At 43.1% G+C, this 11181-nt stretch overlaps 4 protein-coding genes across 4 annotated transcripts in view; all 4 read right to left on the reverse strand.

The window, feature by feature from the left end:
- LOC308155790 (uncharacterized protein) overlaps positions 1-11181 on the reverse strand; it is a gene marked incomplete at both ends in the record, with an annotated part of 46040 nt that overhangs the window by 10903 nt on the left and 23956 nt on the right. The window lies entirely within an intron of this gene.
- LOC308154813 (protocadherin gamma-C5-like) lies at positions 776-3214 on the reverse strand (the record flags this gene model as incomplete). The annotated part of the gene is made up of 1 exon (XM_080528032.1): positions 776-3214. One exon carries the CDS (start codon positions 3212-3214, stop codon positions 776-778), a length of 2439 nt encoding a protein of 812 aa, XP_080384158.1.
- On the reverse strand, positions 4580-7042 carry LOC308154814 (protocadherin gamma-C5-like; the record flags this gene model as incomplete). The annotated part of the gene is made up of 1 exon (XM_080528033.1): positions 4580-7042. One exon carries the CDS (start codon positions 7040-7042, stop codon positions 4580-4582), a length of 2463 nt encoding a protein of 820 aa, XP_080384159.1.
- On the reverse strand, positions 8068-11071 carry LOC308154815 (protocadherin gamma-C5-like; the record flags this gene model as incomplete). The annotated part of the gene is made up of 2 exons (XM_080528034.1): positions 8068-8095; positions 8628-11071. The coding sequence occupies 2 exons, from the start codon at positions 11069-11071 to the stop codon at positions 8068-8070; spliced, it is 2472 nt and encodes an 823-aa protein (XP_080384160.1).

Below are 11181 nucleotides of genomic sequence, written 5' to 3' on the forward strand. Positions count from 1 at the left end.
GGAATCATTAAAGCATAGAATAGGCTATAGACTTGTATCATAGTCTGAAAGCTGATTAATTCAATCCGGTTTTCGTTCTAACGTTAGGCTATAGATTGTGCATGACATTATTAAAGTGTTGATACTAAATAACCACTTTATTGAAGTTGATACGAAGTGGATGTATGTCAAACAGATAGGGCCTATGTATAGAGAAGCGAACGGCGATCCCTAACATGTGACAGCGGATGGCGCTGTCCGTGGTGCTGAATTGTGACAACTGTTGTCTGAGTGCCTTTAGGTCAACAGACCCAGGCCCTGTGGGCATATACTCCGTATTGTCTTTCGATAGTAATTCACGTACAACAAAATATTACCCTGAACAAATGTAGCTGACATGTTAAATGCAAACATGAACTTTGTTGAGTTTTCAAAATCTTGAGTGGTAGAAGAGCACAACGATTAAAATGCGCACTTCAAAATGCGCACGAAAATGTAATTGTTAGTCACTCGTAGTTGTTTAAACTTGGAATCATATTTCAAAACAATAATAGCAACAACCACATTATCAATATAATATCGTACAGTACCACTGAACAAAGAGAGGGGCTATGACACGAGTGTTACTTAAATATGCGGTTTATGTGGGGAACAGTTGCAACATAGTCTCCAAACGAATAACATTCAACAATCAACATCCAACCCAGCCGAAGTAATTTGTATTCAAACATTGTCAGTACTATTGTTTTATAGATCGAGTGAAGCCTAGATTGTAGGCCTATGCCAAAACGAAGGCTTAGAACGCTGCGCTCACCTGCTGGCTTTCAAACGTCCACGCGCTGTCAGGTAAGGATGAGTCAAGCACGTTTATCATCTCCTTAAAGTCAGTGGTGCTGCTGGGCTTAACGAGGGTGAAATCACTGAACTCTGAGACTGGAGAGAGACACGACCTGAAGGACTGGCTCTGAGACAACATGTCCCCTCCCAGGACCTCCACATATTTAATAGGCCCGTCAGTGTTGAGCTGGATCTGCAGGTTTCTGTTGGGATTCTTGTATCCATCAGAGTCACCCCGTCTGATGCAGCAACTCGAGTTGCTCCTTGTGTTTCTAACGCACTTCACCAGTAATATCAGAAAAGTCAACAAAGACAACACAGACACTGAGGCCAGAGAGATGATCAAATAAAACGTGATGTTACTGTTTTTGTTGTTGGGCTCTGCTGTCTTCTGGCGGAAGTCTGATATGGGCTCGTTGAGCCTGTCCTCTACCAGTATGTTGACAGTGACTGTGGTGGACTGGGCCGGCTCCCCGTTGTCCTTTATCTCTATAAGCAGCCTCTGAGAGGAGTCATCCTGCTCTGAAACAGCGCGTTTAGTCCTCACCTCCCCTGTGTAGAGATTCACACTGAACAGAGACATGTCTGTGGCCTCCGCCAGCCTGTAGGAAATCCAGGCGTTATGGCCCGAGTCAGCGTCCACTGCTGTTACCTTTGTGACGAGGTGGCCTGGTTTAGCGGACCGGGGCATATTCTGATGGGAGACGGAGCCCATGATAGCGGAGGGGTAAATAACAGCGGGGACATTGTCGTTCTGATCCAGGATAAAAACATGAACCGTAGCGTTGCTGCTCAGCGAAGGAGAGCCGTGGTCTTTTGCCTGAACCTGGATCTGAAACACCTTCAGTTTCTCATAATCAAACGAGTGCATGCTGTAGATGCTGCCGTTATCTGAGTTAATATATACATACGACGAGACAGAAACGTCTTGTGTCTTAGAGTCTAATATAGAATACGAGATTTTTGCATTTTCTCCCATGTCTGGATCAGAGGTGGACACTGAACACAGTATAGATCCTGGGGTGCCGTTTTCTTTAGCATAGACAGTGTATGAAGGCTGGGAAAACACCGGCGAGTTGTCGTTGACATCAAGAACGCTGACAGTAATGATCTTTCTGGATGATAGAGGGGGTGATCCAGAATCAACTGCCGTTATCTCAATGATATACTCTGGATTTGACTCCCGATCCAAAGTGTGGTCGGTAACAAGCGCATAGTTATTAGAAACGGATGGTTTTAATGTAAATGGTATTCCTTGTGGTACAGTTAAAATTACTTTACCGTTATCTCCAGAGTCTAAATCTTTTGCGCTTATAAGAGCAACTACAGTGCCGATAGGTGCGTTTTCCCTAACTGGGCTAGGTTTCGATTTCAAAATGACCTCAGGAATATTGTCGTTAACATCTATTACATCTACCTCAACAGTGCACATTCCTTGCATTGCTAAAGGGCCTTTGTCAGTAGCAAGAACATCAAATTTGTAGAAGTCTGCTGTTTCAAAATCTAATTCTCCCGTTATGACGATCTCCCCCGTTTGTGAATCGATTGAAAATATACTTTGCAGTAATTCGGGAGTATGTGGCTCAAAAGAATACACAACTTCGGCATTGACAGCTTCATCAAGATCAACAGCTTTGACAGTCAAAACTACGGTCCCAATATGTGTGTTTTCCATACATTTTACATCATATACAGATTTCTCAAATACCGGAGCATTATCGTTATGATCAAGGACGCGAACGGTGATTTCTGATGTCCCTGATCTGGCAGGAATTCCACCATCAATGGCTGTCAGAAAGAGACTATGGGCTGAAGTGTCTTCTCTGTCCATCATCTTTTGTAAAACCATCTCAGGGACTTTAGTCCCATCCTTGTTCGTTTTGACATTTAAAGCAAAATGTTCGTTTTTACTGAGTGTGTAGGAGCGTATTGAATTTGACCCAACGTCAGGGTCCTGTGCTGATTCCAAACGAAATTTTACACCTGGCACTGTAGACTCTGCAATATTTAGGACATTCTGATTGTTTTGAAAAACTGGAGAATTGTCGTTTATATCCTGCAGCTCAATTTCAACACGATGAAGTTGCAGAGGGTTTTCCACTATAGCCTCTAAAAGCAACAGACAACTGGCGCTTTGTCCGCACAGACTTTCTCTGTCTATCCTCTCATTAACAATGAGCTCGCCTTTTCCCAAATCCACACTGAAATACTGCTTACCAGCCTCTGAGGCTATTTTCAGTTTACGATCAGAGATCTCCGATATTCCTAAACCCAGATCCTTAGCTATATTTCCAACAACGGATCCCACGTTCAGCTCCTCGGGAATGGTATATCGAGTCTGCGCCTCTATTGTATTCCACACGAGAAAGAACACCAGCGTCCGCAAATACAAATCCATAATTCCGGTTTGTATCCCCATTTCTATGAAAAAGTAGACTTGGTAGATGATGTTGTTTGTTATACATTGCAGGAAATGCAGTAAGCTAAACAATGATCAAGGGATCATTCTCATAAACATTGTTTGTATGTGACGTCCCACTGATACTGCGGTTCGGTCTCTTCCAGCTCTGTGCATCGTAGAGGCTATGGCGCTGTGGCTGTGGGAATGACTAGATCTCTTTGTACAGTTCAGCATGCTATTGGTGCAGACTGCTCCAATAGATCATACAAGGGAGCACTAGTGGTCCTTAAGGAAACAGTACCGATTATAATGTTGGAGTGAGAGGAGGTAGCATTTCAGCTTCAATCTGAATCTGTTCTTTCTATACTGACATACTGAATGATATTTGATTGACTGGTTGATTTATTTTCGTTTGTCTAATACCAAATCAAATTGATTTGTAAAAACTAAGGCACACATGTAGTAATGGATGCAGGAATCAACTGTGGGTAAATTCAGCTGTGACCTCCCATTAAGGATAGAGAGACACATTTCCCAAATTTCGTTGCCCCCTCCCAAATTTCGTTGTTTGGTACCTGTACTATATCAATGACAATAAAGACCATTCATTCATTCATTCATATATTCATTCATTCATTTATGTACACGTCTCCAATAAAATACAGGTTACACGTATATGAGTTGTACTGGCCCAGCTGTACTGGGATTGTAACGATAATAAGGCCCAATATAATGACATTGTCATTAAACTCATAGGTATTGCCTAATGTGTAGGCTATACATTGTGTGAATACACTATTGTCATGACACACATCAAATGGAACGCAACTACGACGCGCATTGTTTCCGAGGCAATCCTCATATGATATACGTCACAAACACTTAGCCAATCATGTGCAAGATAAACCCATAGAACCCATAAACCCACATAAAACCATGACAACCGGTTCTAACAACTAGGAATGCAACTTATCTCGTGGAACGAAACAGCCCATACTGCGATGCCAGCAAAGTAGCATAGAAAGTAATTTTAAAAATATAAATATGATATAATGGACTGGACACTAGTGGGGGGTGAATACATTTTAAATTGGTCGTGACTGACGGAGGATGCGTTTCCAATTCAGCACCAGTAGCAGACAGCATATAAGCGAGGGCGACACAGTGGGTATGGACATACATACAGAAGAAGCATGCTAGCTACAAAGAAATGGACGCGAGGCGAAAACAACTTCTGATAAGAGGTAAGAGATTGTGCTCCAAACGAAAAAAATGACAACACATGATGAAAAACTATAAGTTAGAATGAAAATGTAGGCTACACGGAGACTATCCGAGATATGGTAATAGAAAACAAACACTTCAATGTGTCGATCTGCTCACCTGCTGGCTTTCAAACGTCCACGCGCTGTCAGGTAAAGACGAGTCAAGCACGTTTATCATCTCTTTAAAGTCAGTGGTGCTGCTGGGCTTAACGAGGGTGAAATCACTGAACTCTGAGACTGGAGAGAGACACGACCTGAAGGACTGGCTCTGAGACAACATGTCCCCTCCCAGGACCTCCACATACTTAATAGGCCCGTCAGTGTTGAGCTGGATCTGAAGGTTTCTGTTGGGGTTCTTGTATCCGTCAGAGTCGCCCCGTCTGATGCAGCAACTCGAGTTGCTCCTTGTATTTCTAACGCACTTCACCAGTAATATCAGAAAAGTCAACAACGACAACACAGACACTGAGGCTAGAGAGATGATCAAATAAAACGTGATACTGTTTTTCTTGTTGGGCTCTGCTGTCTTCTGGCGGAAGTCTGATATGGGCTCGTTGAGCCTGTCCTCTACCAGTATGTTGACAGTCACTGTGGTGGACTGGGCCGGCTCCCCGTTGTCCTTTATCTCTATAAGCAGCCTCTGAGAGGAGTCATCCTGCTCTGAAACAGCGCGTTTAGTCCTCACCTCCCCTGTGTAGAGATTCACACTGAACAGAGACATGTCTGTGGCCTCCGCCAGCCTGTAGGAAATCCAGGCGTTATGGCCCGAGTCAGCGTCCACTGCTGTTACCTTTGTGACCAGGTGGCCTGGTTTAGCGGACCGGGGCATATTCTGATGGGAGACGGAGCCCATGATAGCGGAGGGGTAAATAACAGCGGGGACATTATCGTTCTGGTCCAGGATAAAAACATGAACCGTAGCGTTGCTGCTCAGCGAAGGAGAGCCGTGATCCTTTGCCTGAACCTGGATCTGAAACACTTTCAGTTTCTCATAATCAAACGAGTGCATGCTGTAGATGCTGCCGTTATCTGAGTTAATATAAACATACGACGAGACAGAAACGTCTTGTGTTTTAGAGTCTAATATAGAATAGCAGATCTTCGCGTTGTCTCCCATGTCTGGGTCAGAGGCGGACACTGAAAACAGTATAGATCCTGGGGTTCCGTTTTCTTTAACATACACCGTGTATGAAGGCTGGGAAAACACCGGCGAGTTGTCGTTGACATCTAAAATACGAACCGTAATAGTTTGTCTTGAGTTGAGAGACGGTATTCCTGAGTCGGAAGTTATAATCTCCACAGCGTATTCTGGATGTGTTTCCCGGTCCAAACGTGCATCGGTAACCAAAGCGTAGTTATTAGACACGGATGGTTTCAAAGCAAATGGTAAACCGGGCGCTATCTCCAGCCCGACCTTACCATTATCCCCAGAGTCTAGATCCTTGGCGCTTATCAAAGCAACAACTGTTCCTAGAGGCGCGTCTTCCCTAACGGGGCTAGGCTGTGACTTTAAAATTATCTCTGGGGCATTGTCATTCAAATCCATAATTTCTATATTAATACTACAGAGTCCCTGCATTGGAGGAGTGCCTTTGTCTGTTGCGAGAACATCAAATTTAAACGAATGACTCGCCTCATAATCTATCTCTCCCTGTATCGTTATTTCACCAGTTTGCGGGTCTACACGTAGCAGGTTCTGTAATGACTCTGCTGTGTGCGGACCGAATGAATACACTATTTCACTGTTGGCTCCATCGTCACGGTCGACAGCTTTAACAGTGACAACGACCGTTCCTGGTAATGTTTTTTCAACAACCTGGATGTCATATGTACTTTCTTCAAAAACAGGCTCGTTGTCGTTAATGTCTAACACCCGAATAGTGATCTCTGCCGTCCCCGACCTAGAAGGATTGCCACCATCTACGGCCGTAAGACGTAGGCTGTGTACGGATTGCTTTTCTCTATCCAGTCCTTTTTTTAAAACTAATTCTGGGACTTTTGACCCATCTTTCTTTGTTTTTATGTCTAGAACAAAATGCTCATTTTTACTGAGTGTATATGAGCGTAAGGAATTGGAGCCAACGTCAGGGTCTTGTGCCGATTCCAAACGAAATCTCGCGCCTGACATTTTGGACTCTGACATATCTAGAATAACATGATTGTTTTGGAAAACTGGTGAATTGTCGTTTATATCCTGTATCTCGATCTCAGCACGATGGAGCTGTAATGGGTTTTCTAATATAGCCTCCAAAGGCAACAGACAACTGGCACTTTGTCCGCATAGACTCTCTCTGTCTAACCTCTCATTAACAATGAGCTCGCCTTTTCCTAAATCCACACTGAAATACTGCTTACCAGCTTCGGAGGCTATTCGCAGCTTACGATCGGAAATCTCTGATACTTGCAAACCAAGATCGTTAGCTATATTCCCAACAACGGATCCCACGTTCAGCTCCTCGGGGATAGTGTAGCGCGTCTGCGCTTCTATTGTATTCCATTGGAAAAAGGAAAGCAGAAGCCCTTGCCATAGAAACACCGTTATCCTCATTAGAGTTCCCATTTCCATGAATATCGAATCGTTGGACTTGGTAAAGGTCCTGGTTTGTAATACATTGCAAGATAACCCACTATGGCCTAGTACATAGCTATTGTGAACATCATTCTAATTCTTCGTCTTGTTTATGCGAGCGCAGCTCCATTTCCCCCCAGCTCTATGCATTGTATGGACTACGGTGCTGTGGCTAGGGGAGGGACTAGATCTCTCGGTACAGTTGAGCATTTCATTGGATCACAGAACTCCAATAGTGTATAACTGGGAGCAGCTATGCCGGTTAAAGTAACAGTGCAGCAAAGGATGGCAAAGGCAATGTAAGCCTACGATAACAGGAGAGATTGTTATTTCCTGAATCATGAATAGAAAGGCAAACCATACCATTTTAAACCCTGCATAGCCATAGACAGTGGGGTGGTGGAGGACAAAGGTAAACAATGAATAAATAAAATAAAGCATAATAAGCCCATTGCATTCATAAACTCTCTCAAATGTGTGGTGATGGTTGTAAAAAAATAAAATAGGCTACTTGTTACACAGGCTACAGTGCATATTAGAATGTTGAACGTACACACACATGCTGGACCAATTGCCACATGAAACAATTGGAAATCAGCACCAGAAGACTACAACAGACTGCAATCAAAGCGATGTACAACAGCAAGGCTATACTAATATTTAAAACACGTGAACAATAGGACCAGTTTTTCCCATACAGCTACTTCAGAGCTATTCCAGGACCATGGACAGCACCAACATGACACAACTCTATGAGGAAATCAAGAAGTTAGATACAGTATTTGAAAATCCCACTAGTCAACGCAACATACCACAAGGGTCCACACAATGAGTGTATAGTAGAATTATGGACAATCACAAATAGAAATAGAATAGAATCACAAACTTCGTCCAACACGAAAGAACATTGGAAAGGAATGCACGTTTGACTATTTATTGAGGAATAGGGTTGATATTGCACGTTCGTCTGAACACAGAACACTGAAATGGAAGTGAGACCCTCCAGGCACGCCCCTTCAGCTAACACCCGGGTACTGAGACCAACTTAACAACAACAAAATGCAATACACAACAGCAGGCACAGTTGCACATTCACATCACTACAACGGGATATTCCGGTGAGCGTACAAAGGCTATCAAAATAGAAATCTCTGAGCTATTTCCGAACCTTGGAAGGCACTATATGCGGACAAGCTTTGACTTTAATCAAGACATTTTATATTACAAAACTATTCGGACATGTTAAGTAAATATATATATATATATATATTTTTTTTTCTTCTTGTTTTTGTTTAGTTTTTTGCTGTTATAACTATTTTGTTGTGTTTTGTTGTGTTTTGTCTATGTTCGAAATAAATCTTTCATTCATTCATTCATTCATTCATTCAATACTATCTTGTCCACATGTGGTAGAATCATAATGCTCTTCCGAAAAATAAATGAAAAGGCCTATACGTTTCGAGTTCTATGATTAGGCCTACATAGCGGTAGCATGTATATCAACATCTAATTATGACATGAAACAGAAAACGAACTTAAAAAAGGAATAGCGAGTATATCCGTGTTAATATGATACAGTATGCTGCTCACCTGCTGGCTTTCAAACGTCCATGCGCTGTCAGGTAAGGATGAGTCAAGCACGTTTATCATCTCCTTAAAGTCAGTGGTGCTGCTGGGCTTAACGAGGGTGAAATCACTGAACTCTGAGACTGGAGAGAGACACGACCTGAAGGACTGGCTCTGAGACAACATGTCCCCTCCCAGGACCTCCACATACTTAATAGGCCCGTCAGTGTTGAGTTGGATCTGCAGGTTTCTGTTGGGATTCTTGTATCCGTCAGAGTCACCCCGTCTGATGCAGCAACTCGAGTTGCTCCTTGTGTTTCTAACGCACTTCACCAGTAATATCAGAAACGTCAACGAAGACAACACGGAGACTGAAGCCAGAGAGATTATCAAATAAAACGTGATTTGATTGTTCTTTTTGGGCTCTGCTGTCTTCTGGCGGAAGTCTGATATGGGCTCGTTGAGCCTGTCCTCTACCAGTATGTTGACAGTGACTGTGGTGGACTGGGCCGGCTCCCCGTTGTCCTTTATCTCTATAAGCAGCCTCTGAGAGGAGTCATCCTGCTCTGAAACAGCGCGTTTAGTCCTCACCTCCCCTGTGTAGAGATTCACACTGAACAGAGACATGTCTGTGGCCTCCGCCAGCCTGTAGGAAATCCAGGCGTTATGGCCCGAGTCAGCGTCCACTGCTGTTACCTTTGTGACCAGGTGGCCTGGTTTAGCGGACCGGGGCATATTCTGATGGGAGACGGAGCCCATGATAGCGGAGGGGTAAATAACAGCGGGGACATTATCATTCTGGTCCAGGATAAAAACATGAACCGTAGCGTTGCTGCTCAGGGAAGGAGAGCCGTGATCCTTTGCCTGAACCTGGATCTGAAACACCTTCAGTTTCTCATAATCAAACGAGTGCATACTGTAGATGCTGCCGTTATCTGAGTTAATATATACATACGACGAGACAGAAACGTCTTGTGTTTTAGAGTCTAATATAGAATACGAGATTTTTGCATTTTCTCCCATGTCTGGATCAAAGGTGGACACTGAACACAGTATAGATCCTGGGGTGCCGTTTTCTTTAGCATAGACAGTGTATGAAGGCTGGGAAAACACCGGCGAGTTGTCGTTGACATCAAGAACACTGACACTAATGATCTTTCTGGATGATAGAGGGGGTGATCCAGAATCAACTGCCGTTATCTCAATGATATACTCTGGATTTGACTCCCGATCCAAAGTGTGGTCGGTAACAAGCGCATAGTTATTAGAAACGGATGCTTTTAATGTAAATGGTATTCCTTGTGGTACAGTTAAAATTACTTTACCGTTATCTCCAGAGTCTAAATCTTTTGCGCTTATAAGAGCAACTACAGTGCCGATAGGTGCGTTTTCCCTAACTGGGCTAGGTTTCGATTTCAAAATGACCTCAGGAATATTGTCGTTAACATCTATTACATCTACCTCAACAGTGCACAGACCTTGCATTGTATGATGGCCGTTGTCAGTAGCAAGAACATCAAATTTGTAAAAGCTTCCTGCTTCAAAATCTAATTCTCCCGTTATGACGATCTCCCCCGTTTTCGAATCGATTGAAAATATAGTTCGCAGTACTTCGGGAGTATGTGGCTCAAAAGAATACACAACTTCGGCGTTGACACCTTCATCAAGATCCACAGCTTTGACAGTTAAAACTACAGTCCCAACATGTGTGTTTTCTAGTAATTTTACATCATATAAAGATTTCTCAAATACCGGAGCATTATCGTTATGATCAAGGACGCGAACGGTGATTTCAGCTGTCCCTGATCTGGCAGGAATTCCACCATCAATGGCTGTCAGAAAGAGACTATGGGCTGAAGTGTCTTCTCTGTCCATTATTTTTTGTAAAACCAACTCAGGGACTTTAGTCCCATCCTTGCTCGTTTTGACATTTAAAGCAAAATGTTCGTTTTTACTAATTGTGTAGGAGCGTATTGAATTTGACCCAACGTCAGGGTCCTGTGCTGATTCCAAACGAAATTTTACACCTGGCACTGTAGACTCTAAAATATTTAGGACATTCTGATTGTTTTGAAACACTGGAGAATTGTCGTTTATATCCTGCAGCTCAATTTCAACACGATGAAGTTGTAGAGGGTTTTCCACTATAGCCTCTAAAAGCAACAGACAACTGGCGCTTTGTCCGCACAGACTTTCTCTGTCTATCCTCTCATTAACAATGAGCTCGCCTTTTCCCAAATCCACACTGAAATACTGCTTACCAGCCTCTGAGGCTATTTTCAGTTTACGATCAGAGATCTCCGATATTCCTAAACCCAGATCCTTAGCTATATTTCCAACAACGGATCCCACGTTCAGCTCCTCGGGAATGGTATATCGAGTCTGCCCCTCTATTGTATTCCACACGAGAAAGAACACCAGCGTCCGCAAATACAAATCCGTTAGTATCCCCATTTCTATGGAAAAGTAGACTTGGTAGATGATGTTGTTTGTTATACATTGCAGGAAATGCAGTAAGATAAACAATGATCAAGGGATCATTCTCATAAACATTGTTTGTATTT

Source organism: Nansenia antarctica (assembly GCF_963989245.1).
Source record: "Nansenia antarctica genome assembly, chromosome: 4".
Taxonomy (NCBI): Eukaryota; Metazoa; Chordata; class Actinopteri; order Argentiniformes; family Microstomatidae; genus Nansenia; species Nansenia antarctica.